Genomic DNA, 27,150 nt, shown 5'->3' with positions numbered 1-27,150 from the left:
TGTTAGAAAGACACCCATTGGCCCACACCACAGAAGCAGTACAAACGTCCTCTTCAGAGTTTGTACTGTTAGGTGACCTAAACTGGGATATGCTTAACACCCCGGCCGTCCTACAATCTAAGCTAGATGCCCTCAATCTCACACAAATTATCAAGGAACTTACCAGGTACAACCCTAAATCTGTAAACATGGGCACCCTCATAGATATCATCCTGACCAACTTGCCCTCTAAAAACACCTCTGCTGTCTTTAACCAGGATCTCAGCGATCATTGCCTGCATCCGTAATGGGTCCGCGGTCAAACACCATTATACAGAATGGTGTCGTCTGCGTAGAGGTGGATCAGAGAATCACCAGCAGCAAGAGCGACATCGTTGATATATACAGAGAAAATAGTCAGCCTGAGAATTGAACCCTGTGGCACCCCCATAGACTACCAGAGGTCCGGACAACAGGCCCTCTGATTTGACACACTGAACTCTGTCTGAGAAGTAGTTGGTGAACCAGGCGAGGCAGTCATTAGAGAAACCAAGGCTGTTGAGTCTGCCGATAAGAATGCGATGATTGACAGAGTCGAAAGAATTGGCCAGGTCGATGAAGACGGCTGCACAGTACTGTCTTTTATCAATGGCGGTTTACGACCTTGAGCGTGGCTGAGGTGCACCCATGACCAGCTAGGCCCAATCTCAAATGAACACCTAGACCCTATGCACTTGTGGAGATCTGTGAGGTTTTGATTGGTATAAGCAATATGGTGAAGCTTCAACTTTGCCTATCAGAGGACAGCAAGGTGGAAACATTATCATATTGATTGCACCTGTCAAGTTTATATGGTCTGGGGGTCCATTTTGGATTGTGCCTTAGTCTGAAACCAGTCTCTCCAATTGTGGACTCAGCTGCTCTCTATACTCCTACCTGTAAAACGTTGTGGTAGGTTTGATCACACACAACTACAAGTTTGGTAAACCTTTCTACATAATATTACAGTTACATTTGTCTAGATAGGCACAATGATACCATAACCACCTAGCATCAACAAAACATCTACATGTCATTCAAAGTGGCACAGGAAACATTGACACTGCATGTTTAATTGTCATGCATAGAAACCAAATCTATTTATACTTTTGTCAATTTCCCTATTATTTATAGCCATGTTGAACCTTCCTGAAGAGTGAAAAAGATAAACAACAGCATTTCAATATTCTTTAATAGTTCTAATATTACAATGGGTTCTGTCAAATCATTGACAATAATAATCAAAAGTGAAATTAATATAATCAGTAAACCCTTCACGTATTGTGTGTGTGTGTTATACTGTCTACCCTATTTTCACTTACAGCACGTTCTCTAGCTTTATGACATCATTAGATCTCGGACATCACCATTATCAATACTCCTCCAGCACCGTGTGTGTGTGTGTGTGTGTGTGTGTGTGTGTGTGTGTGTGTGTGTGTGTGTGTGTGTGTGTGTGTGTGTGTGTGTGTGTGTGTGTGTGTGTGTGTGTGTGTGTGTGATGCTGTCATCCATCTCGTCTCTGGCATCTCTTTCTAAGTTCTGGTAAGGAAACAAAGAATCACATGAGGTTATTGAGATGTCATTTAATATCAAACATGATTTACATTATGTAAGCATTGTGTTACTTACCATGCAGTCTATGATGTTTTACCTCTCCATTACTCAACACATAATCCATTCTCACTGACTCCAATCCCATGGAGACAAGAATCCCAGAAGCAGCTGAGGTTTCTGGTTGCCACTACCCCGCCCGCCCTTGACTGTTTTGATGCAAAGCAACTTCATGGTGTCAGGCACTTGCTTCAGACTACGGTGACTTTGGTTTCTTTCAATGACCTCACTGGGTGTTGTGTAACACTCTCGTGGGTCCAGTAAGCCCCCTGGGCCTCTTGCTGGTATCTGCAAGTGTAGTTCTTGGCAAAGTTCAGGATACCCAATACTGTGTGTTCTGGGAGGTTGGCTTTCACTTTTGCTAATTGGTTGTTCTGCCAGTCCTTGATAAACAAGTGTTCTGAAAAAGCTTGAGCCTCTTGTTTCAGTTAATCAATAAGCATCTTCATAGATCCACACTTTCATACTAAATATCACTTTTTTTTATAGTGTACTCTTGTTTCCATTTGTTACTTTTTGTCTGACAATCTTCTATCTTTTCCACTCTACATCAGTGTCCTTCTTTTTTAGGAGGGGGCAATAAATGGCTCTGCTGTATGGACACCACAATCCTTGCACTGATACACTTAGGATAGTGGGAATCATTCCCTGTAGTTCTCACACATAATGACACTGCTGAATGCTTACACCCCTTTTATGGTTGGTGAATGTCTGCTCACCAGGTGGCCATTCGCTGTCTGTCATTTCAGTTTTGATATTTTCACAGTATTCATAGAGGCAACCCACAAGTGTTGCACTTCTCTGTGGCTTAATGGTTCTTGGTCCTAATCTGTGAAATATAGCATCTCCTATTGAGATACCATGGTTGGCTTTGAGACATTTTTAGTGCAGTGGAGAGGTCAAGAAAGCTGGCTGCCTTCCCAGTCTTCTTGCTCACCCTTTTCTTATCTGGCACTTTGAAACTGCTTCGTATCATTGTTCCACTGCTGAGACAACATTGAGATAATCTATGTCAATCTCTTGTTTTTTAAGCTTACCTTTTAAAGTTTTCTACTGACCCCAAATCATTTTGCAAACTGTCTCTGTAGTTTGTCTCTGTAGTTTGTAGTTCAAAATCATATTCAGTGAACAAGCCAAAGCCTTTCTAGTTGGAGATTGTCTGGACTTTGATAGGCCATTGGCTACTGCTTCAACAACTGCCACTTCCAACTTCCCCTCTGTTGTGGTTCCGATGTTTTTCTGACAGAAAATAGCTGCTTTGTCAATAAGGGTCCATGGAGTAGTGACATACTGTGCTGCCTGTTTTGGCATACAGGCTTTAGCCCTTTTGAAGGCTCATCCCTCTGGCAGATGGACCCCGTACATCTTGCTCTGCTGTCTGCAAGGCTCTTTTAGAATGTTCAAGTTGCTTTCTCTGTTCTTCTAATTTATTCTCTAGTTCCTTGAGACGAATCCTCTCTGCCTCCAATTTCTCTTGTGCTTTCACCTGCTTTGCCTGTTCTTTGTTCTGACCATATTTCTCCTCTTTTTGATTTCTCTTACATGCTCCTCTTTTGACCTAGCTGCTCTCTGTTCACATTTTTTTTAAAGCTGTCTTTGCATCTTCTTTTTCTGCTATTCTGTTAAGTGTTTTCTTAACACATTTCTGGTTTCTCTTCCTCTCTTCGCTTTGCTCTCATCTTCCGCATTCTCTGTGAAAGGCTTTTCTGCCTTCTCCCTTTCTTTGCATGAATGTTCCTCTTTTTTAGGATACTATCAGCAAGAGATATCTCATGTCTGTTTTGTCCTTTGTTTAATATTTCAACATTTTTAGGGTCTTTAATCTTCATGCTGGTACTCCAACTTGGCTTTCTAGTTCCACTATTTATTTTCGGAGAGGATGGGACTCGTTCATCTACCTTATTGCATGTACAGCATTTTTTAGGGGGCCATTCTGCAACTTTTTTGAACTTTGAATCTGTAAAAATCTAAATTAAATTTGATTGTAAATACCACACACAATTACATCAAATGCAATAAAAAGTGTATTTTAGAGCTGTCTAACTGTAACTTCTGTCAGGCTATTTAAAATAATGTTGTCATATAGATTCATCATAAAGGACAACGAGTAGACCTATAGGGAAAACTGCAGATTTTAGAAAATGTTCAATTTATTTTTTCAGGTTTTCACTCTCACACTATTTTTTATCTAAAAACTAGAACATTGGTTGTTCTGTATCCACAACAATTCTTAAACCACATCAGTAAAACATTTATAAAAATTGGTGTAGTTCCCCTTTAATTCAACTTCCCACCTCTCAATTAACCATTGTGTTTGGCTAGGTTGTTTCTGTAGGCTACTAGACATGTGATGGGAGACTTTGCAAAACAAACGAACGCCCACCCGATTGATATAAACCATCATATCATTCTGCTAGGTATGCTTTCTTTGCAGTCAACATTTAATTGGGGAAGTTTTGGGGGAAAGCCTTTAGAAGTTAATGTTATGTTTGTGCATGGCACTCATGTTGTGCACGATGATGGCTCTATGTAACACACTCAGTGTGTTTTTCAAGCCAGTCATAAAGTTACCACACATTATGTTTGTATATTTCCAAACAATAATAAGCCAAATTAAAAGCTAAAACCTCTAACATAAATGTGGGTACTTGAATTAGTTCAATTGCATTTTCTCCAGTATTTTGATGCCAGTCTCAGCACGCACCTTCTTCTTTGATGGGGTTTAATGGCAGTTGGCATCAAATATTAATGGTGCATTACCGCCACCAGCTGGATGGAGTATTGAACGAGAAAATAAAAATCCATTGTGGGAGAGAGGGAAAACGACATCATACAAAAATAGACATGTTTGCAAACACAACCCATCACACTTATTCAATCAGTCTATTCCAAAATACATCCCTACACAGGTTAAGGGGTCTGTGAGGGCGGAACATTCAGCGACAGGATTTCTTGCAAGGCCTCTGCTGTGAAATCAAGAAACGTTCAGCTGCATTCACAATTATTCTAATTTCTCTGCTTGTGCTGTACAGTTTCACCATTGCAATGAATAATACAAGGTCCACCTTGTTAACATGCAACATTTCACAGTCCCTCAGTTGATGAAAAACCTTCACTGGTCGTGGTGGCTCTATTAGTGGCGGTCGGTGCCGTTTTAAGATGAGGAAGGACTTTTTCTTTTTTATCATGGCCTTATTTCTATTACAACTTATTGGATGACTGCCATTCATATTCCATTCACCCAGCTCAATGTAACGTCGATATGTTTAGGGTACTACATGATACTCAAATTTTCCCTATACCCATCATGAGGTTGCTACAACCTATCCCACGAATGACAGTTTACAATTTAGGTGCACAGGTTGAGAAAATTGAGTAATCAAGGTGACAGACAGTGACATATTAAATAGCGCCTTGCACACTCTTGCCTGCATCTAGCTGATCTAGGTTGTAATCGTTAGTCCAACAGTTACAAACAAGAGTTCCTAGTGGACAAATTCAGGTATGTTTATCCCTTTTCCTTCCGTTTGCTTCTGTTTTAAGAAACATTTTTCAACAGAATCGTTGGAATGAATATACCCCTGATCACACGCAAACACAGAACTAGCAGTCACATACAAACAGAATGATCACTTTGCTCGTTGTGTGTATATATAATTCCTTTTCGCATCTACGCTCTCTCACTTTTTTCCCTATGCTTGTGGAGTTCAGTGCACAATACAACAGTTTTGTAATTGTCACCATATTAGCTAACGTCATAGTCAACATAGCTACTAGAACTAACGCGCTAGTCAACCCTCTACAATCATGCAATACAGTGTACAGCAAGCAGTTTAGTCAACTACTCACCACGTTTTATGCACTACAGTGCTATCTAGCTGTAGCTTACCATGGTGCTACACCAGAGAGTGCTGTTGAGACTACTGTAGACCTTCATTGCAAAACAATGTTTTATCAATTTAAAATACATTTGAATATACTTACCATAGTTTTTATCTTAAAATTATAACTTTTTATTTTTATGTTTCACAATTTTTATTCTTCTGAAATTCACTGAGTAGGATGGTCCTCCCCTTCCCCCTCTAAGGAGCCTCCACTGGGCTCTACTACCAACTAAGGGGCCTAGCCCAAACCATAAACAGCCCCAGACCATTATCCCTCCTCCACCAAACTTTACAGTTGACACTATGCATTGGGGCAGGTAGCGTTCTCCTGCCGTCCGTCCGACTGCCAGATGGTGAAGCGTGATTCATCATGGTGGCGAGCTTTACAACACTCCAGCCGACACTTGGCATCGCGCATGGTAATCTTAGGCTTGTGTGCGGTTGCTCGGCCACTTGGTATTGAGTGTTACGACCGAGGATAGACTATTCAGCACTCTACGGTCCCGTTCTGTGAGCTTGTCTGGCCTACCACTTCGCGGCTGAGCCGTTGTTGCGCCTAGAGGTTTCCACTTCCCAATAACAGCACTAACAGTTGACCGTGACAGCTCTAGCAGGGCAGAAATTTGACAAACTAACTTGTTGAAAAGGTGGCATTTCATGACGGAAACACGTTGAAGGTCACTGAGCTCTTCAGTAAGGCCATTCTGCTGCCATTGTTTGTCTATGGAGATTAATGGCTGTGTACTCGATTTTATACACCTGTCAGCAACGGTGTTGATGAAATAGCCAAATCCACTAATTTGAAGGGGTGTCCACATATTTCTTGCGCCACCCCAGAAATAACCCCTTTGATAGGCGCCATGCTTTGAAAATCCAAACAGTAAACATTCCACTCTGATATCTTTTTGTCTTAAAACATGTTTCTTCTGCGCCGCAGACACACACATCTAAAGACCACTTCTTTTGACTCTCATCGACTCCACACTTTCTTCCAACACATTCCCGATTTTCCTCGAGACATTAAACAGATTTTTCAGGTAGCATTGGTCCAACATCCTCACCCCCCGACTAAAAACGAGTGTAGGGGTTACCTAGTTTCCACCACAACTTTACTTCTCATTTCCTTTCTTCGCCATGGTAACACACTCATTCTCTCACTCTGCTATTTTCTTCACCCAACTCACTAGCAGTTTCAAACTGCTTTTCCGATACGCACCTTCACCGCAAGCGCCTGTCTTTTGACAGGCTGAGGCTCTCTGAATCCATCCAGTCACCGCTCTAATGCTGTTGACCAATGACGCAGAATTTTTTTGGGGGAAAAGACATGCAGCATCCTCATGCTTATCAAACTTTGTGTCTGTGTTAGCACGGCAGGCTCTGGGGCCTTCTTGCCGTGGGCACAAAATGAAGGAGAAAATCATACCTGCTTGCTGTAATTGTGTAGTACCTCGTCTGTTCTCCTTTTTGTTTTGTCAACTTTTCTGCATTTTCTCTGAGGTAGGCTACTGGACTGTTTCTTTTTCCACCTTGGCTTAGTTAGTATTAGCATGCGAGATATCTGACATCTGGAATCTATCTATTTTAGATTTTTCTCGCTATAGCTATTAGATTTTCCTCATTCTCCCTCAACCCGGTGAATTGGCCGCCTCCCCCTTGCTTTGGTAGCTAACTCGTCCTGCACTCTTTAAAAAAAAGTTTCCCCATCGGATGGGCCCCAGCCATCAATCTGTAAGTCTCTGCTCTCTCTTTGCTTTTGATCTGCGGTCATGTTTTAGTTGTGTTCCAGCTGGTCTCCAGTTGTTGGGCTCTGGCTTGCCGACCAAAACCGTGGTGGTTGGCTAGGCTAATAGCTAGTTGTCTAAATGGCTAACGGTAGCTGGCTGGATAGCTTGCTGGCTAAGATAACTTCATATAGCGATCATTCTTTGATAACTGGTTAATGGCATTATGTATTTCCAAAACTTTGGTTTACTTTAATGTAGCTTTAAGCTAGCTGTTGATATTAACTGGCTGACTTATGCAGTGGTAACGTAACATTAGCAGACTGGTAGGGCTAACGTTAGCAGGTCAGTAGGACTAACGTTAGCAGGCTAGTTGCTAGCAACCTTGCAAGTTGATTTGTAAATAAATTCATAAAGTCTTTGCTTGTAAGTTGGCAGAAAATGTAATTGAAACCAGTAGTCATGAGTACAGACAATTTGGTTTAATTTGAAGTTATACATTTTGAAGTTATTTCTGTTTACATTATAGGGAATAGGCTGGCTTGCCGGGTCCTCCATATTACATCACACCCCGGCAAAACATTTTCTGATATGACTTCGGCATTCTCATTGGTTTGATGTAGCTAATAACTTAAAGTCGAAAAGTGAGATATAACTTTAACTAGCTAGCTAACTAATGATTTGCCTAAACACTTAGCTATATTTTTGGGGTGAATAAGTTGCTGTACCAATAACATGCTGTCAATATGCTAGTGTAACTGTTCAGAAGCATGTTAGCACAACAATATGAGCTGACTTGACATCAAAGCAAAACTTCACTTTTGCAGATGGATACCCTTTCACTACCCGTGGTGTGGGAAAAGGATACATCAACACCCTGGAAAGATGTTTGTGGTGCACTCACTCATAACATGTTTTTGAGTGATTAATGAGTATCATCTTCAAGGTTGATAAGGTAAGCAAATGCATGTATTATTCTCATAAATGTAGTCTATATATGAATTTGTAACAATTGGATCTTTCATTGCTTTAAACTAGTAGCTAGCTCATCCTGATCATGTGTTGTTCCTTCTTTCTTTCTAGAAGCCATCAGTTACAAGTCAAAAATACAGATTAAGGCCTTCAATCAAACTGAGGACAGAGAAATATGTGTGCACCGGGTCAAGGCTTCTTGCATGCATCACTTTTAGATGTAAGTCATCTTTAATTCATTTTGGAAAAATAATATGAATTGCCATATTATTTATTCTGCCCAAGCCTCATACACCCTCAGGAAGAAGAGAATACTAGTAGACGACTGGCTCTTAATGATTAAGTCTAGATTGAAGATCATAATTAGTTGATTAGTTTGAATCAATTGTGTTGAGGCTTGGCTGTAGAAAAATATTGTATGTGGCTCTCTAAGACAGGGGGCACCAATGTTTCGTGGGAGGGTGCGGGACCTTCCCTGATTTGAGGGAACAATTTTTAAGAATAATTTACGTTTTGGTTATACCGATTTTTAAAACAATGCATAAATCCGCTATGCTTTAGGCTGAAAACAAGTGGTTAAATGCCTGAGGAAGATGTGACTCTGCACATGGGAATATCTTTGGTTTGTCTCTGACATTCAGAAGCTGAGGTAAGACCTTCTGAAATCGAGGAGTCAAGGAAATTGTACTTATACAATGTGTGACTGTCGCTATCAATTGTTTGATTGATCTGTATTAAAAATGGTACTGGAGAAGAAGGCAGACGTTTTACGTGTCCCCAACCGATTTTGTTTTTTGTTCGTTTATTTGTGTTGTTTGTAACTTTTTTTAAACTTATTTTGTATGTAATGTTACCGCTACCATCTCTTATGACCGAAAATAAGTACACCACATCAGTCATTGGCTTCATCAATGACGTCATCCCCACAGTGACCGTACGTACATACCCCAACCAGAAGCCATGGATTACAGGCAACATCCGCACTGAGCTAAAGGCTAGAGCTGCCGCTTTCAAGGAGCAGGACTCGAACCCAGAAGCTTATAAGAAATCCCGCTATGCCCTCTGACGAACCATCAGACAGGCAAGGCTTCAATACAGGACTAAGATTGAATCGTACTACACCGGCTCTGATGCTCATCGGATGTGGCAGGGCTTGCAAACCATGACAGACTACAAAGGGAAGCACAGCCAACAGCTGTCCAGTGACACAAGCCTACCAGATGAGCTAAACTACTTCTATGCTCGCTTCGAGGCAAATAACACTGAAACATGCATGAGAGCACCAGCTGTTCCGGAAGACTGTGTGATGACACTCTCCGCAGCTGATGTAAGACCTTTAAACAGGTCAACATTCACAAGGCCGCAGGGCCAGACAGATTGCCAGGAACATGTACTGCGAGCCTGTGCTGACCAACTAGCAAGTGTCTTCACTGACATTTTCAACCTCTCCATGTCCGAGTCTGTAATACCAACATGTTTTAAGCAGACCACCATAGTGCCTGTGCCCAAATACACTAAGGTAACCTGCCTAAATGACTACCGACCCGTAGCATTCACGTCTGTAGCCATGAAGTGCTTTGAAAGGCTGATCATGGCTCACAGCAACATCATTATCCCAGAAACCCTAGACGGCTCTCCAATTTGCATACTGTCCCAACAGATCCACAGATGATGCGATCTCTATTGCACTCCACACTGCCCTTTCCCACCTGGACAAAAGGAACACCAATGTGAGAATGTTATTCATTGACTACAGCTCAGTGTTCAACACCATAGTGCCCTCAAAGCTCATCAATAATTGAAGGACCCTGGGACTAAACACCTCCCTTTGCAACTGGATCCTGGACTTCCTGACGGGCCGCCCCCAGGTGGTAAGGGTAGGCAACAACACATCTGCCATACTGCTCCTCAACACAGGGTCCCCTCAGGGGTGCGTGCTCAGTCCCCTTCTGTGTACTCCCTCTTCACTCATGACTGCATGGCCAGGCACGACTCCAACACCATCATTACATTTGCCGATGACACAACAGTGGTAGGCCTGATCACCGACAATGATGAGACAGCCTGTAGGGAGGAGGTCAGAGACCTGGCCGTGTGGTGCCAGGACAACAACCTCTCCCTCAACGTGATCAAGACAAAGGAGATGAATGTGGACTACAGGAAAAAGAGGACCGAGCACGCCACCATTCTCATTGACGGGGCTGCAGTGGAGCAGGTTGAGAGCTTCAAGTTCCTTGGTGTCCACATCACCAACAAACTAACATGGTCCAAGTACACCAAGACAGTCGTGAAGAGGGCACGACAACCTATTCCCCCTTAGGAGACTGAAAAGATTTGGCATGGGTCCTCAGATCCTCAAAAGGTTCTACAGCTGCACCATCGAGAGCATCCTGACGGGTTGCATCACTGCCTGGTATGGCAACTGCTCAGCCTCCAACCGCAAGGCACTACTGAGGGTAGTGCGAACGGCCCAGTACATCACTGGGGCCAAGCTTCCTGCCATCCAGGACCTCTATAACAGGCGGTGTCAGAGGAAGGCCCTAAAAATTGTCAGACTCCAGCCACCCTAGTCATAGACTGTTCTCTCTGCTACCGCACGGCAAGCACTACCGGAGTGCCAAGTCTAGGTCCAAGAGGCTTCTAAACAGCTTCTACCCCCAAGACTATTTGCATTGCCCCCCCCCCTTCCTCTTTTACAGCGCTGCTACTCTTTGTTGTTATCTATGCTTAGTCGCTTTAATAACTTTACCTACATGTACATATTACCTCAACTAACTGGTGCCGCACATTGACTCACTTTATGTTAGAGAATATGTATTATTAAATTGAGAGTTCATATAAATTATCATAATAAAACATATTTGGTAGTGGAATTACATTTCATTTGGGGAAATCGTGTGTAGATTTTCTTTCTTTCTTATTGTTAGTATTGTTTTTTATTAAATAGAATTGCAGGAAATGGGCTTCAAAACATGACATTTTTCAAATGTTAAAAGGTGGGGGGGTTGGGGAACCCCTGCTCTCGGAACAGTTTGCCATACATTCATTTGAAGTTAGGCCTACTAAATCTATGTCCCAGTTTATGCTAGCTACATCATTTGTTTTTATATAGCATTTATAACTGGCAGAAACATTGTTTCCTTGCTGAAAAATACTGTATATACAGTTGAAGTCAGAGGTTTACATACACTTAGGTTGGAGTCATTAAAACTAGTTTTTCAACCACTCCATAAATTTCTTGTTAACAAACTATAGTTTTGGCAAGTTGGTTCGACTTTGTACATGACACAAGTCATTTTTCCAACAATTGTTTACAGACAGATTATTTCACTTATAATGATGTCATGGCTTTAGAAGCTTCTGATGGGTTATTGACATCATTTGAGTCAATTGGTGGTGTACCTGTGGATGTATTTCAAGGCCTATCTTCAAACTCTGCCTCTTTGCTTGACATCATGGGAAAATCAAAAGAAATCAGCCAAGACCTCAGAAAACTTTTTAGACCTCCACAAGTCTGGTTCATCCTTGGGAGAAATTTCCAAACGCCTGAAGGTACCACGTTCATCTGTATAAACAATAGTACGCAAGTATAAACACCATGGGACAACGCAGCCGTCATGCCGCTCAGGAAGGAGACGCTTTCTGTCTCCTAGAGATGAACATACATTGTTGCGAAAAGTACAAATCAATCTCAGAACAACAGCAAAGGACCTTGTGAAGATGCTGGAGGAAACAGGTACAAAAGTATCTATATCCACAGTCAAACGAGTCCTATATCGTCATAACCTGAAAGGCCGCTCAGCAAGGAAGAAGCCACTGCTCCAAAACCGCCATAAAAAAGCCAGACTACGGTTTGCAACTGCACATGGGGACAAAGATTGTACTTTTTGGAGAAATGTCCTCTGGTTTGATGAAACAAAATAGAACTGTTTGGCCATAATGACCATTGTTATGTTTGAAGGAAGAAAGGGGGAGGCTTGCAAGCCGAAGAACACCATCCCAACCATGAAGCACGGGGGTGGCAGCATCATGTTGTGGGGTGGCTTTGCTGCAGGAGGGACTGGTGCACTTCACAAAATAGATGGCACCATGAGGAAGGGAAATTGTGGATATATTGAAGCAACATCTCAAGACATCAGTCAGGAAGTTAAAGCTTGGTCGTAAATGGGTCTTCCAAATGGACAATGACCCCAAGCATACTTCCAAAGTTGTGGCAAAATGGCTTAAGGACAACAAAGTCGATGTATTTCAGTGGCCATCACAAAGCCCTGACCCCAATCCTATAGATAATTTGTGGGCAGAACTGATAAAGCGTGTGTGAGCAAGGAGGCCTACAAACCTGACTCAGTTACACCAGCTCTGTCAGGAGGAATGGGCCAAAATTCACCCAACTTATTGTGGGAAGCTTGTGGAAGGCTACCTGGAGCGTTTGACCCAAGTTAAACAATTTAAAGGCATTGCTACCAAATACTAATTGAGTGTATGTAAACTTCTGACCGACAGGGAATGTGATGAAAGAAATAAAAGCTGAATTAAATCAATTCTCTCTACTATTATTCTGACATTTCACATTCTTAAAATAAAGTGGTGATCCTAACTGACCTAAGACAGGGAATTTTTACTAGGATTAAATGTCAGGAATTGTGAAAAACTGAGTTTAAATGTATTTGGCTAAGGTGTATGTAAACTTCCGTTTTCAACTGTATAATGCCAGTTTCAGTGAGAAGCATAGCAACATCAAAGCAGTGAGAAGCATAGCAACATCAAGGTAACTTTGTAACAGATGACCCCATTTTTCCAAAGCCAAAACCCGACCATTAGCCACTGAGTACCTTTTTAAGATGCCAAAATAGAAAATGCTTTCAATAACCATAATGTTGTTTTTTGTTTTGTGTTTTCTGATTGTTTCAGTGCATGTATTAAAAAATCTTTGGACGACGGACTTCCACAGGGCCGCCATCTACAAAGTTCACTCAAAAAGGCAATTGTTCTGAACCAAGTTAGATTTTTAGTTTTATTTCACATTCACATCTCTTTTAAACTTCAATTGGTTAATGGCTAATTGCTCAGTTATCACTTGGCTCATGTAAATTCTGTAGTTTCCCCAGGTCAACATCCCCATAGTGTTCACATTTTTCTCATGTAAAAGTTGTTGCTACATGAGAATTAAATAAACAATTTATTTGGGAAATATTCAGTCTTTGCTCTTTTCTTCATTAGCATGCTGATGATTTTAAGTTGTATTGGATTTATTTTGTTCTGTTATGACATTGAATGTTTAGTACATTTTGTATGTTTAGTTTAGTTTTTGGTGAGAAGCAAGATAATTCCAAGTTATATATGAATTGGTTTATGTAGATATGGCATTTCAACGTTAAACACAAAGTAACTAAAAAAGTAACATTAGCATATTCATAAGGAGTTTACAGCAATTTTGTACAATTTCCCAGGATTGTTTGCCAGAAGTTCACAAGTTGCTGCAAGTTTGCCATGACTCCTTTGTATGTGAAAATATAAGCTTGCCTGTCTGTTTCTACAGGTTATTACTATGATGTGTAACTGTATACAGTGTCTTCAGAATGTACACGCACCCCTTGACTTTTTCAACAACAAAAAAATGTTACAACCTGAATTTAAATTGATTAAATTGAAAAACAAGTGTCACTGGCCTACACATAATACCTCATAACGACAAAGTGGAATTATGATTTAATAATTTAACAAATTCATAAAAAATGAAAAGCTGAAATGTCGAGTCAATAAGTATTAACCCCTTTGTTATGGCAAGCCGTAATTAGTTCAGGAGTAACAATTTGCTTAACAAGTCACAGAATAAGTTGCATGGACTCACTGTGTGTGCAATAATAGGGTTTAACATGATTTTTCAGTGACTACCTCATCTCTGTACCCCACTCATACAATTATCTGTAAGGTCCCTCAGTCGAGCAGTGAATTTCAAACACAGATTCAACCACAAAGACTAGGGAGGTTTTTCAATGCCTTGCAAAGTAGGGCACCTATTGGTAGATGACTGACAATACAAAAAGCAGACATTAAATATCCATTTGAGCATGGTGAAGTTTGTAATTACACTTTGGATGGTTTATCAATACACCTACTCACTACAAAGATACAGGCATAGTTCCTAACTCAGTTGCCGGAGAGAAAGGAAACCGCTCAGGGATTTCACCATGAGGCCAATGGTGACTTTAATGCAGTTAGATTTTAATGGCTGTGACAGGAAAAAACTGATGCAATTTTAAAAACATAACAATACATTCACAGATTTCACAAAACACTGTGTTTCCTCAGGCCCCTACTCCACCACTACCACATATCTACAGTACTAAATCCATGTTATCGTGTGTGCGTATGCATGTGTATGCGTATGCATGTGTATGTGCCTATGTTTGTGTTGCTTCACAGTCCACGTTGTTCTATAAGCAGTGGTGTAAAAGTACTACTTAAGTCGTTTTTTGGGTTATCTGTACTTTACTATTTATGTTTGACTACTTTTACTTAACTACATTCCTGAAGAAAATATTGTACTTTTTACTCCATACATTTTCCTTGACACCCAAAAGTACTCGTTACATTTTGAAGGCTTAGCAGGACAGGAAAATAGTCCAATTCACGTACTTATCAAGAGAACATCCCTGGTCATCCCTACTGTCTCTGATCTGGCAGACTCACTAAACACACATGATTGGTTTGTAAATGATGTCTGAATGTTGAGTGTGAATGGAGTGAATGTGAATGGAGTGTGCCCGTGGCTGTCCGTAAATTTAAAAAACAAGAAAATGGTGCCATCTGGTTTGCTTAATATAAGGAATTTGAAATGATTCATACTTTTACTTTTGATACTTAAGTATATTTGAAACCAAATACTTTAAGACTTTTACTCAAGTAGAATTTTATTGGGTGACTTTTACTTGAGTCATTTTCTATTAAGGTATCTTTACTTTTACTCAAGTATGACAGTTGGGTACTGTTTCCACCACTGTCCATAAGGTGTATTTTTATATTTTAAATCAAATTTTACTGCTTGCATCAGTTACTTGATGTGAAATGGAGTTCCATGTAGTCATGGATCTATGTAGTACTGTGCGCCTCCCATAGTCTGTTCTGGACTTGGTGACTGAAGAGACCTCTTGTGACATGTCTTGTGGGGTATGCATGGGTGTCCGAGCTGTGCGCCAGCAGTTTAAACAGACAGCTCGGTGCATTCAACATGTCAATACCTCTCATAAAAACAAGTAGTGATGAAGTCAATCTCTCCTCCACTTTGAGCCAGGAGAGATTGACATGCATATTATTAATATTTGCTCTCTGTGTACATTTAAGGGCCAGCCGTACTGCCCTGTTCTGAGCCAATTGCAACTTTCATAAGTCATTTTTTGTGGCACCTGACCACACAACTGAACAGTAGTTTACTGAAAGCCAGTGGCATGTCATTAGTAAAGATTGAAAAAAGTAAGGGGCCTAGACAGCTGCCCTGGGGAATTTCTGATTCTACCTGGATTATGTTGGAAAGGCTTCCATTAAAGAACGCCCAAATCAAATCAAATTTATTTGTCACATACACATGGTTAGCAGATGTTAATGCGAGTGTAGCGAAATGCTTGTGCTTCTAGTTCCGACAATGCAGTAATAACCAACAAGTAATCTAACCTAACAATTCCACAACTACTACCTTATACACACAAGTGTAAAGGGATAAAGAATATGTACATAAAGATATATGAATGAGTGATGGTACAGAACGGCATAGGCAAGATGCAGTAGATGGTATAGTGTACAGTCTATACATATGAGATGAGTAATGTAGGGTATGTAAACATAAAGTGGCATAGTTTAAAGTGGCTAGTGATACATGTATTACATAAAGATGGCAAGATGCAGTAGATGATATAGAGTACAGTATATACATATACATATGAGATGAGTAATGTAGGATATGTAAACATTATATTAAGTGGCATTGTTTAAAGTGGCTAGTGATACATTTTTACATAATTTCCATCAATTCCCATTATTAAAGTGGCTGGAGTTGAGTCAGTATGTTGGCAGCGGCCACTAAATGTTAGTGGTGGCTGTTTAACAGTCTGATGGCCTTGAGATAGAAGCTGTTTTTCAGTCTCTCGGTCCCCGCTTTGATGCACCTGTACTGACCTCGCCTTCTGGATGATAGCGGGGTGAACAGGCAGTGGCTCGGGTGGTTGTTGTCCTTGATGATCTTTATGGCCTTCCTGTGACATCGGGTGGTGTAGGTGTCCTGGAGGGCAGGTAGTTTGCCCCCGGTGATGCGTTGTGCAGACCTCACTACCCTCTGGAGAGCCTTACGGTTGTGGGCGGAGCAGTTGCCGTACCAGGCGGTGATACAGCCCGACAGGATGCTCTCGATTGTGCATCTGTAGAAGTTTGTGAGTGCTTTTGGTGACAAGCCAAATTTCTTCAGCCTCCTGAGGTTGAAGAGGCGCTGCTGCGCCTTCTTCACAACGCTGTCTGTGTGGGTGGACCAATTCAGTTTGTCCGTGATGTGTACACCGAGGAACTTAAAACTTTCCACCTTCTCCACTACTGTCCCGTCGATGTGGATAGGGGGGTGCTCCCTCTGCTGTTTCCTGAAGTCCACAATCATCTCCTTTGTTTTGTTGACGTTGAGTGTGAGGTTATTTTCCTGACACCACACTCCGAGGGCCCTCACCTCCTCCCTGTAGGCCGTCTCGTCGTTGTTGGTAATCAAGCCTACCACTGTAGTGTCGTCCGCAAACTTGATGATTGAGTTGGAGGCGTGCATGGCCACGCAGTCGTGGGTGAACAGGGAGTACAGGAGAGGGCTCAGAACGCACCCTTGTGGGGCCCCAGTGTTGAGGATCAGCGGGGTGGAGATGTTGTTACCTACCCTCACCACCTGGGGGCGGCCCGTCAGGAAGTCCAGGACCCAGTTGCACAGGGCGGGGTCGAGACCCAGGGTCTCGAGCTTGATGACGAGTTTGGAGGGTACTATGGTGTTAAATGCTGAGCTGTAGTCGATGAACAGCATTCTCACATAGGTATTCCTCTTGTCCAGATGGGTTAGGGCAGTGTGCAGTGTGGTTGCGATTGCGTCGTCTGTGGACCTATTGGGTCGGTAAGCAAATTGGAGTGGGTCTAGGGTGTCAGGTAGGGTGGAGGTGATATGGTCCTTGACTAGTCTCTCAAAGCACTTCATGATGACGGAAGTGAGTGCTACGGGGCGGTAGTCGTTTAGCTCAGTTACCTTAGCTTTCTTGGGAACAGGAACAATGGTGGCCCTCTTGAAGCATGTGGGAACAGCAGACTGGGATAAGGATTGATTGAATATGTCCTTAAACACACCAGCCAGCTGGTCTGCGCATGCTCTGAGGACGCGGCTGGGAATGCCGTCTGGGCCTGCAGCCTTGCGAGGGTTAACACGTTTAAATGTTTTACTCACCTCGGCTGCAGTGAAGGAGAGCCCGCAGGTTTTGGTAGCGGGCCGTGTCAGTGGCACTGTATTGTCCTCAAAGCGAGCAAAAAAGTTATTTAGTCTGTCTGGGAGCAAGACATCCTGGTCCGCGACGGGGCTGGTTTTCTTTTTGTAATCCGTGATTGACTGTAGACCCTGCCACATACCTCTTGTGTCTGAGCTGTTGAATTGCGACTCTACTTTGTCTCTATACTGGGACTTAGCTTGTTTGATTGCCTTGCGGAGGGAATAGCTACACTGTTTGTATTCGGTCATGTTTCCGGTCACCTTGCCCTGGTTAAAAGCAGTGGTTCACGCTTTCAGTTTCACGCGAATTCTGCCATCAATCCACGGTTTCTGGTTTGGGAATGTTTTAATCGTTGCTGTGGGTACGACACCCGCTGTGTTCTGCTAGACTGGTAACTCTTTATCCACAATATAGCAGGGGGTGTAAAGCCATAACACACAAGGTTTTCCAGCAGACTATGATCAATAATGTCAGAAGCCGCACTGAAGTCGAACAAAACAGCCCCCACAATTTTATCATCAATTTCTCTTAGCCAATCATCAGTGCTGTGCTTGTTGAATGCCCTTCCCCATAAGCATGGTGAAAGTTTGTCAATTTGTTCACTGTAAAATAGCATTTTTAAAACACCATTTTTTCCAAAAGTTTACTAAGGGTTGGGAACAGGCTGATTGGTTGGCTATTTGAGCCAGTAAAGGGGGCTTTACTATTCTTGGGTAGGGGAATGACTTTTGTTTCCCTCCAAGCCTGGGGGTACACACATTCTAGTAGGCTTAAATTGAAAATATGTCAAATACTGTATGAATGGCAATATCGTCCGCTATTATCCCCAGTAATTTTCCATTCAAGTTGTCAGACCCCAGTGGCTTGTCATTGTTGATAGACACCAATAATTTTCTCACCTCTTCCAGACTCACTTTATAGAAGGCAAAATTACAATGCTTGTCTTTCATAATTTGGTCATATAGATAGATATCTATCTATCTGGATGTGTAGTGTCGTCGTTTGTTGCTGGCATGTTACGCCTAAGTTTGCTAATCTTGCCAATGAAAAAAATAATTAAAGTAGTTGGAAATATCAGTTGGTTTTGTGATGAATGAGCCATCTGATTCAATGAATGATGGAGCTGAGTTTGCCTTTTTACTATCATTCTTTGTCATTTATCATGTACTAATGATGGAGCTGAGTTTGCCTTTTTACTATCATTCTTTGTCATTTATCATTTACTACATAACAATGTTCCAGAAGAGTGATACCCTTATCAGACCATGGTCTAAAGTTACTATTCTGGAAAACATAGGGATCAATCTATTGTTCTGTAAAGGGGTTTCAGGGGAAAGGAATCCCCCTTGTCTGAACAGCTCATGCAGTTTGCACCATGCCAGGACAGAATGTATGATTAAAGGGTTGTCTGTGATGGTTTTTATAGATTTTCTGTCCCATTTGTAAAACAATTCTGCCCCAGTGTCATCATTTACCTCAAGCTTTTCAATGTTCAAGCATGAGGGAGAGGGACCCTTGTCAAACCTCTGAGGCAGAAACCTAGACTGTGCAGCCCAGTAGCACATTCTAAAATTGGGGAGGTTTAATCCCCCTTGACCGTCATCAAGGGTCAGTTTATCCAGGCCAACCCTAGGGGTTTTGCCGTGCCAGATAAACCGTCTGGTCATCTTGTCGAGAGAGGAAAAGAATGCTGCGGGAACAGGGATAGGGAGAGATTGAAACAGATATAGAAATCTGGGCAGGACATTCATTTTAATTACATTTATTCTACACAGTAGAGTGAGAGGCAAGTCCATCCATTTACAAAGGTTTACATCCACCTTTTACAGCAAACTGGCCAGATTGAGTTTATAGAGGTTGTTCAGATTACCATCCACCATTATGCCCAAATATGTGAAGCCTATAGGCAACCATCTAAAAGGAAACTTGTGCTTGATGGTATGATGGTCAAAGACAATGGTAAGATTTCGCTTTTATCAAAATTGACATTCTATCCAGAGAAAGAACTATAACACTGTAGTAGGATCTGCAAGTGAGAGAGGGAGTGTTCTGGGTTTGTTCGTAATAAGATAAGGTCGTCCACAAAGAGTGATAACTTATGGGTATGGGGGCCCACCTCAAAGCCATGTATGTCAGGGCACGTTCTAATCGCCTCAGCCAACGGTTTGATGGCAACCTTGTCTGTTCCCCCTATAGAGAGGGAAAGAGGAAGTTGGTTGCAATCCTAGCTTTAGTAGATTTGTAGAGTGATTTTATCAAATTTACAAACACGGTACCTAAACCAAACCTTTCCAAGACGCGAAAGAGGTATGGCCATTCAACCCTATCAAAGGCCTTTTTGGCGTCGAGGGAGACTGCGAAACTAGGTATTTTGTTTTTGTTAGCAAGGTGAATTATATCAAAGAACCTTCTGAGATTATTGGAGGACAATCTATTAATTATGAAGCCAGTCTGATCTGGGTTGACCAACAGGGGAAGACATGACTCCAGTCTCTTAGATAGCATCTTGGTGACCAGTTTACAATCTGTGTTAAGGAGAGAGATTGGTCTATAGGAGGCGCACTTTAGCGGGTTTTTCCCTTTCTTGTGGATTACAGTAATCACTGCTTGAGAGAAAGACTCTGGAAAGCAGTTGTCTTCCCCAGCTTTTTTAAGTACCTCCATAAGGTAGGGGACCAACAGCTCCATCAATTCTTTATAGAACTCTGGAGGGAAGCCATCCTCCCCGGGAGATTTATTAGAAGGTAAGGATTTAATGGCCTCCAACAATTCAGGAACTGAGAAGTGTTCACTCAGGCGCTCTCTGTCTTCCTCTGACAGGCATGGGAGGTTGAGAGAGGAGAGAAAGGAGTCGATCTCTGATCGATCAACGCTTGATTGGGAAGTGTAGAGGTCTTCATAGTATTTCTTAAAAGTATTATTAATTTCAGTAGGGTCGAAAGATATCTCATTAGTAAGAGTTTCTATAGCATTAATTGTCCTCTTATTTTCCTCTGCTTTCAGTTGCCATGCCAATACTTTGTGAGCATTCTCTCCAAGCTCGTAATAACACTGTTTTGATTTAGTGATGGCCCTCTCAGCTTGATATGTGTTCAGAATATTATATTTCCGTTTTTTATTTACCAAAAGCCTGTATAGATCTTTAGTCGGGCCTCTTTGGTAGGTTTTCTCTAGCTCAGAGATTTCAGATTCAAGGGCACTCAGTTCCACACAGTGTTTTCTCTTCAGCCCTTTAGTATAGGAAATGATCTGTCCCCTCAGATTGGCTTTCAATGTGTCCCAAAGAATGAAACTGTCAGGAGCGGAGGGTTTGTTTGTCAAAGTAAAAATATTCATCTGCTCTTTGATGAATGCACAAAATTCAGGTTGCTTTAGGAGTGTAGAATTTAGTCTCCATCTATATGCTCCATTTACCTTGGTAGGAATGGAGATTGATAATACCAGAGGAGAATGGTCACTAAGCAATCTGGGGAGATACTCGATATCTAACACTCTATGAAACAGTTGGGTCGATAGTAAAAAGTTATCTATGCGTGTGTGTGTCTTGTGTGGGTGTGAATAAAAAGAGTAGTCCCTATCCTGTGGGTGCAACTGTCTCCAGATGTCTAGTAAATTGAGATCTTTCATGAATGACATGGTGAGCTTGCCGGCTTTGGTAAGAAGTGAGGGTTTATCAGAGGACCTATCAAGAACTGTATCTAAACAAAAAATAAAATCTCCTCCAACCAGTAGCCATCCTGGTGGTGCTTGAGCAACCTGAAGAAAGACATTCTGTATAAACATATGGTCATCGAAGTTAGGAGCATAAATATTCAATAGGGTCCAAGACTCTGAAAACATATGCCTCTGCACCAAAACAAACCTGCCCGAGGGATCTGAGATGGTGTTGTTGACGCAGAAGGGGATGTGTCTACTTATCAAAATTGCAGTTCCTCTTGCTTTGGAGTTAAAAGAGGACGCAAAAACTTGTCCTACCCATTCCCTCTTCAATTTCTTGTGTTCACTGGCTGTAAGATGTGTTCTTGTAAAAACACAATGTCAGCCTTTAATTTCTTAAGGTATGTATAGACTCTTTTCCGTTTAATCGGGCTGTTAAGACCTTTTACGTTGAATGTAACATATTTTAGTGGATTAAGCATATGTTGGGTTTCAAATATGTAACCGAATGGAAATCTCTCATATGTAAATAGTCAGGAAATGTTTCAACTTTGGTTTGAACACAGAAGTGACCTATGTGTCTCTTTTGGAAGGAAACAACAATAAACATAGAAAGAAAGAAAAACTAAATCCCACCCACCCCGATTGTCAGACTAAAACAACAATCCCAACAATCAAACATGAATACACTTGTTGAGAGACGTTGCTGCTCGCTTTCCATCTTGTTCTTACTAGCTAAACCTTGGCGTAAACTAAAACCTGCAAGCTCTCTAAGTTGAAAACAAACATTGTGAATAGACATTTATGGCTGAATATTTAATACTGCCCACGGTAAGGGCTGCTTGAGTCTCTTTTCGGAAGAGAAACATAAATGGGGGAGAAAGCAGTGGGCCTAAGCCCACTTACTTGCTTCGCCCAGTGGATATTGACTAAACCAAAATATACTCTCCTGTAAATGTAATAGAACTCACCCCGGGGAAAAAACGGTTAGTTGAAAATGTACAAATCATTTATAGCGACCGGATAGCGGGGTAAACGGATCCAAATTCCAAGAAGATATCAGCAGTTCAGTCCGGATAAGAGAAAACAAACAAACTGCATCTTATTCCCCAGAGAGACCGGTTCAGACGCGGTTCAGTTCTTTGAGAAAAGTGAACACTTCTCCCGGTGTGTTGAAGAGATGGCTTCGGCCTTTGTACTGAACTTTCATCCGAACAGGGTGGATGAGGTAGCCGGTGATGTTCTCCTTCAGTGCTTTGGCGGCAGGTCTGAACTGCTTGCGACGTCTGGCGTGATCCGCGCTCTATCCGGGAAAAGGCTGACCCTCTTGCCATCGATGGTGATGTTCCCTTTGGCTCTTGCGAGTTGCAGTATCTTCTCTCTGTCTTGGATACGAAGGAACCTGATGCCCGTGGGGGCTCATCTGGCCGGGGTTTCGGCACTGATGTTCTGTGGGCGCGTTCGATTTCCAGCGGCTTGGTGAAGTTGATTATGCCTAGGACATCCGGGATCCATTGAGTGAAGAAACGGACCGGGTCACGGCCCTCGCTGTCCTCTTTCAATCCCACCACACGGATATTACTACGTCTGCTCTGGTTCTCCATCTGGTCTACCTTGTTTTTGAGGTAGGCAATGTCCTTCTGCAGTTGTATCAGAACCTGGTCATGTCGAGCGATGGTATCTTCAACTGTGCTAATGCACAACTCAGCCTCAGTCGTTCTCAAAAGGAGATCATTCATGGAGGATTTCAGGTCGTCAATGCAAGAATGGAGTTCAGCCGATTTCTTGTCAATTTTCATAGAAAGACATTTGTTACCATCCTGAATTTCCCGGAGGAGAGTAGCCATTGCGAGGCTGCCGAGAGTAACAGTCTGGAACTGTCGTCTGAGTTATGAGGGCTAATGCTAATCTTGCTAGCTGTAGCGTTATCGTTATCTTGGGAATCAACGACGTTTTGGTCGTCCTTCTTGCCTCTCGGTCGGAGGTCCATGGCTCTTTGGGAAGGTAAGTACTTGACAATTTATCAGCCGATGTTAGAATATTGTTTCAACGTTGTTATTTATGTAATAATAGAATAACTTTGAAGAGCTCGGTTTGTCAACGTCTGCTCAGCTCCGCTGCATCACGTGCTCCTTTTTTACTTTATTTAATCTATTTTAGAATAAGGCTGTAACTTAAAGTTTGAAAAAGTCAAGAGGTCTGAATAATTTTTTAAGACACTAAATGAGATGTTTCTGTTTTTAATTTTCAATGCATTTGCAAAAATGTCTAAAAACATGTTATCACTTTGTATTGTGTGTAGCTGTGTGAGAGGTAGGATAAAAACCATTTAGTCAATTTCAGGCTGTAACACAACAATGTGGAATAAGTCAAGGGGTTTGAATACTTTCTGAAGGCACTGTAACTGTCTTTCTACAGGGTTTGACTATAAGACGTGTAACGTGCTGGTGGCCCTAGAGCCCCAGGCAGAGGAGATATCAGTATGTGTGTTTGAAGGCAAGGATCAGGATGACATCGGAGCCGGAGATCAGGTACACTTAAAAACAGTTCCATCAATTCAGCGCCTTTTGAGAAATGTAACTTTGTAAAATAAAATGTTTGATTTCAACTAATTTTAACATTGTCATAGAGACACATTTTCAACTTCATTAAAAAAACTAGTTTTCCCATCGCAAGAGGTTAAATTAAAAAAAATACTATATTAAGTGCCTATTGAGTGGCAAATAAAGTAACATGGTTGAATTTAAGATTTTATCTTAAATCGGACAAAAATCCCCTTGTGACAGGGAATGGAAGGAAGATAGCGTTTTTCACTATGAATCTGGCAACTCTGCAGAGTGGTCACTAGCTGGCACCCAACATGAACCCCACTGCTCACCCTTATGCCTAACCTTAAATTAAGACTAAAAAAGTTTTTTTTTAAATAAAAAAATATTCATCAAGTTTTACAATGCACCCAATTTTGACTTTGCAGCTGGCCTATCCAATTCGCTCAGTTCTGCCTCCAGGACAAGCCTCGTGACAATAAACGTCAACCTCCGAATGGCAGCTTTACGTGTGCAACACGGTGCGGCAGTTGAATGCAAGCTTCACCCCAAAAATGTTTTTGTTAAAAACATTCTAGTCTATCTATGGGTAACAGGGTTAACATGTTATTCTCTACCGACCCACTCAGTTTTCCGTCACATAACACCAGAAAACGACATAAAAGAGTAGAACCAGCTCACCTGCTTTTACTCTATGATTTGACTATTAGATGTTCTTTAGAAAAAAGGGACAGTTTAACCTTATTAAAATGAGAGTTCAGTTCACGTAACAGGGTTGACCTTAAAATGAGGGAACGTATGTGAATTACTTATCACATAAAATAAATAATATTCAGAAATGACTTTCTCAAAGCAGCAAGATAACTAGCTTTACAATGATGGTGAAAACTCAGTGAAATTTGGTTATGTGGGTTAAAATCTTAGAAGTCAGAGGGTGCACAAAGGGGCATGTCAAAATGCTGAATTTTGGCAATTTAGCAAGTCTTTATTCATACCATGTGGTATTAATAGAAGATGTTCTGAAAGAGCTGCAAAACCTGGACCCGTACAAATCAGCTGGGCTAGACAATCTGGACCCTTTCTTTCTAAAATTATCCGCCGCCATTGTTGCAACCCCTATTACTAGTCTGTTCATCCTCTCTTTCATACCGTCCGAGATTCCTAAAGATTGGAAAGCTGCCGCGGTCATCCCCCTCTTCAAAGGGGGTGACACTCTAGACCCAAACTGTTACAGACCTATATCCATCCTGCCCTGCCTTTCTAAAGTCTTCGAAAGCCAAGTTAACAACCAGATCACTGACCATTTCGAATCCCACCGTACCTTCTGCGCTGTGCAATCTGGTTTCCGAGCTGGTCACGGGTGCACCTCAGCCACGCTCAAGGTACTAAATGATATCATAACCGCCATCGATAAAAGACAGTACTGTGCAGCCGTCTTCATCGACCTGGCCAAGGCTGTCGACTCTGTCAATCACCACATTCTTATCGGCAGACTCAGCAGCCTTGGTTTCTCAAATGACTGCTTCACCTGGTTCACCAACTACTTCTCAGATAGTGTTCAGTGTGTCAAATCGGAGGGCCTGTTGTCCGGACCTCTGGCAGTCTCTATGGGGGTGCCACAGGGTTCAATTCTCGGGCCGACTCTTTTCTCTGTATACATCAATGGTGTTGCTCTTGCTGCTGGTGATTCCTTGATCCATCTCTACGCAGACGACACCATTCTGTATACTTCTGGCACTTCTTTGGACACTGTGTTAACAAACCTCCAAACGAGCTTCAATGCCATACAACACTCCTTCTGTGGCCTCCAACTGCTCTTAAACGCTAGTAAAACTAAATGCATGCTCTTCAACCGATCGCTGCTCGCAACCACCCGCCCGACTAGCATCACTACTCTGGACAGTTCTGACTTAGAATATGTGGACAACTACAAATACCTAGGTGTCTGGCTAGACTGTAAATTCTCCTTCCAGACTCATATTAAGCATCTCCAATCCAAAATGAAATCTAGAATCAGCTTCCTATTTTGCAACAAAGCCTCCTTCACTCACGCTGCCAAACATACCTTCGTAAAACTGACTATCCTACCGATCCTCGACTTTGGCGATGTCATTTACAAAATAGCCTCCAACACTCTACTCAAACTGGATGCAGTCTATCACAGTGCCATCCGTTTTGTCACCAAAGCCCCATACACTACCCACCACTGCGACCTGTATGCTCTCGTCGGCTGGCCCTCGCTATATATTCGTCGCCAGACCCACTGGCTCCAGGTCATCTATAAGTCTTTGCTCGGTAAAGCTCCTCCTTATCTCAGCTCACTGGTCACCATAACAACACCCACACGTAGCACGCACTCCAGCAGGTATATCTCAGTGGTCATCCCAAAAGCCAACACCTCCTTTGGCCGCCTTTTTCCCCAGTTCTCTGCTGCCAATGACTGGAACGAATTGCAAAAAATCACTGAAGTTGGAGACTTATATCTCCCTCACTAACTTTAAGCATCAGCTATCTGAGCAGCTTACCGATCGCTGCAGCTGTACACAGCCCATCTGTAATAGCCCATCCTAATACCTACCTCATCCCCCATATTGTTTTTATTAACTTTTTTTTGTTGCTCTTTTGCACACCAGTATTTCTACTGGCACATCATCATCTGCACATCTATCACTCCAGTATTAATTTGCTAAATTGTAATTATTTCGCTACTATGGCCTATTTATTGCCTGACCTCCTTACTCCATTTGCACACACTGTATATAGATTTTTCTATTGTGTTATTGACTGTACTTTTGTTTATCCCACGTGTAACTCTGTTGTTTTTTGTCGCACTGCTTTGCTTTATCTTGGCCAGGTCGCAGTTGTAAATGAGAACTTGTTCTCAACTGGCCTACCTGGTTAAATAAAGGTGAAAAATTAAATTAAATTTGAAGGTTACTTCATTTAAATAACCGGCTTAAAATTCTATATAGGTACACAAATCCTACTTAAAATATCAAAGGGATACACGCGGAACAACCCATTTACACACACGTGCATGCACACACTGCCTTGGCTTAAGTGAATGTCTAATGATCTAGCCTGTGGTCCTGCCAGGGCCTGATGTTTGGCTATGCTACAGATGAGACAGAGGAGTGTATGCCTCTCACCATCCTACTGGCCCACAAACTCAACCACAAGATAAAGGAGCTGTCTGCCAACGGGGAGTGTCCTTGGATCAGACCGGACTCTAAAACTCAGGTGA

General features: G+C 42.0%; 1 protein-coding gene across 2 annotated transcripts in view; it reads left to right on the top strand.

Annotated features, from left to right (window-relative positions):
* The window catches only part of mat2al (methionine adenosyltransferase II, alpha-like), a 44,307-nt gene that overhangs the window by 14,595 nt on the left and 2,562 nt on the right, over positions 1-27,150 (top strand). The window contains exons 4-7 of one of the 2 annotated variants that reach the window (XM_038989875.1): positions 8,062-8,189; positions 8,318-8,426; positions 23,779-23,891; positions 27,003-27,146. In XM_038989875.1, coding sequence (XP_038845803.1) covers positions 8,163-8,189; positions 8,318-8,426; positions 23,779-23,891; positions 27,003-27,146 — 393 coding nt within the window. In that variant the 5' untranslated portion in view covers positions 8,062-8,162. The remainder of the gene's footprint in view (positions 1-8,061; positions 8,190-8,317; positions 8,427-23,778; positions 23,892-27,002; positions 27,147-27,150) is intronic. The other variant, XM_038989874.1, reaches the window with a different exon arrangement.

The sequence above is a fragment of the Salvelinus namaycush genome, chromosome 3 (assembly GCF_016432855.1).
Source record: "Salvelinus namaycush isolate Seneca chromosome 3, SaNama_1.0, whole genome shotgun sequence".
NCBI classification, from domain to species: domain Eukaryota; kingdom Metazoa; phylum Chordata; class Actinopteri; order Salmoniformes; family Salmonidae; genus Salvelinus; species Salvelinus namaycush.
The sequence above is the reverse complement of the archived record's forward strand: the minus strand, read 5'-3'. Positions and strand labels throughout refer to the sequence as shown.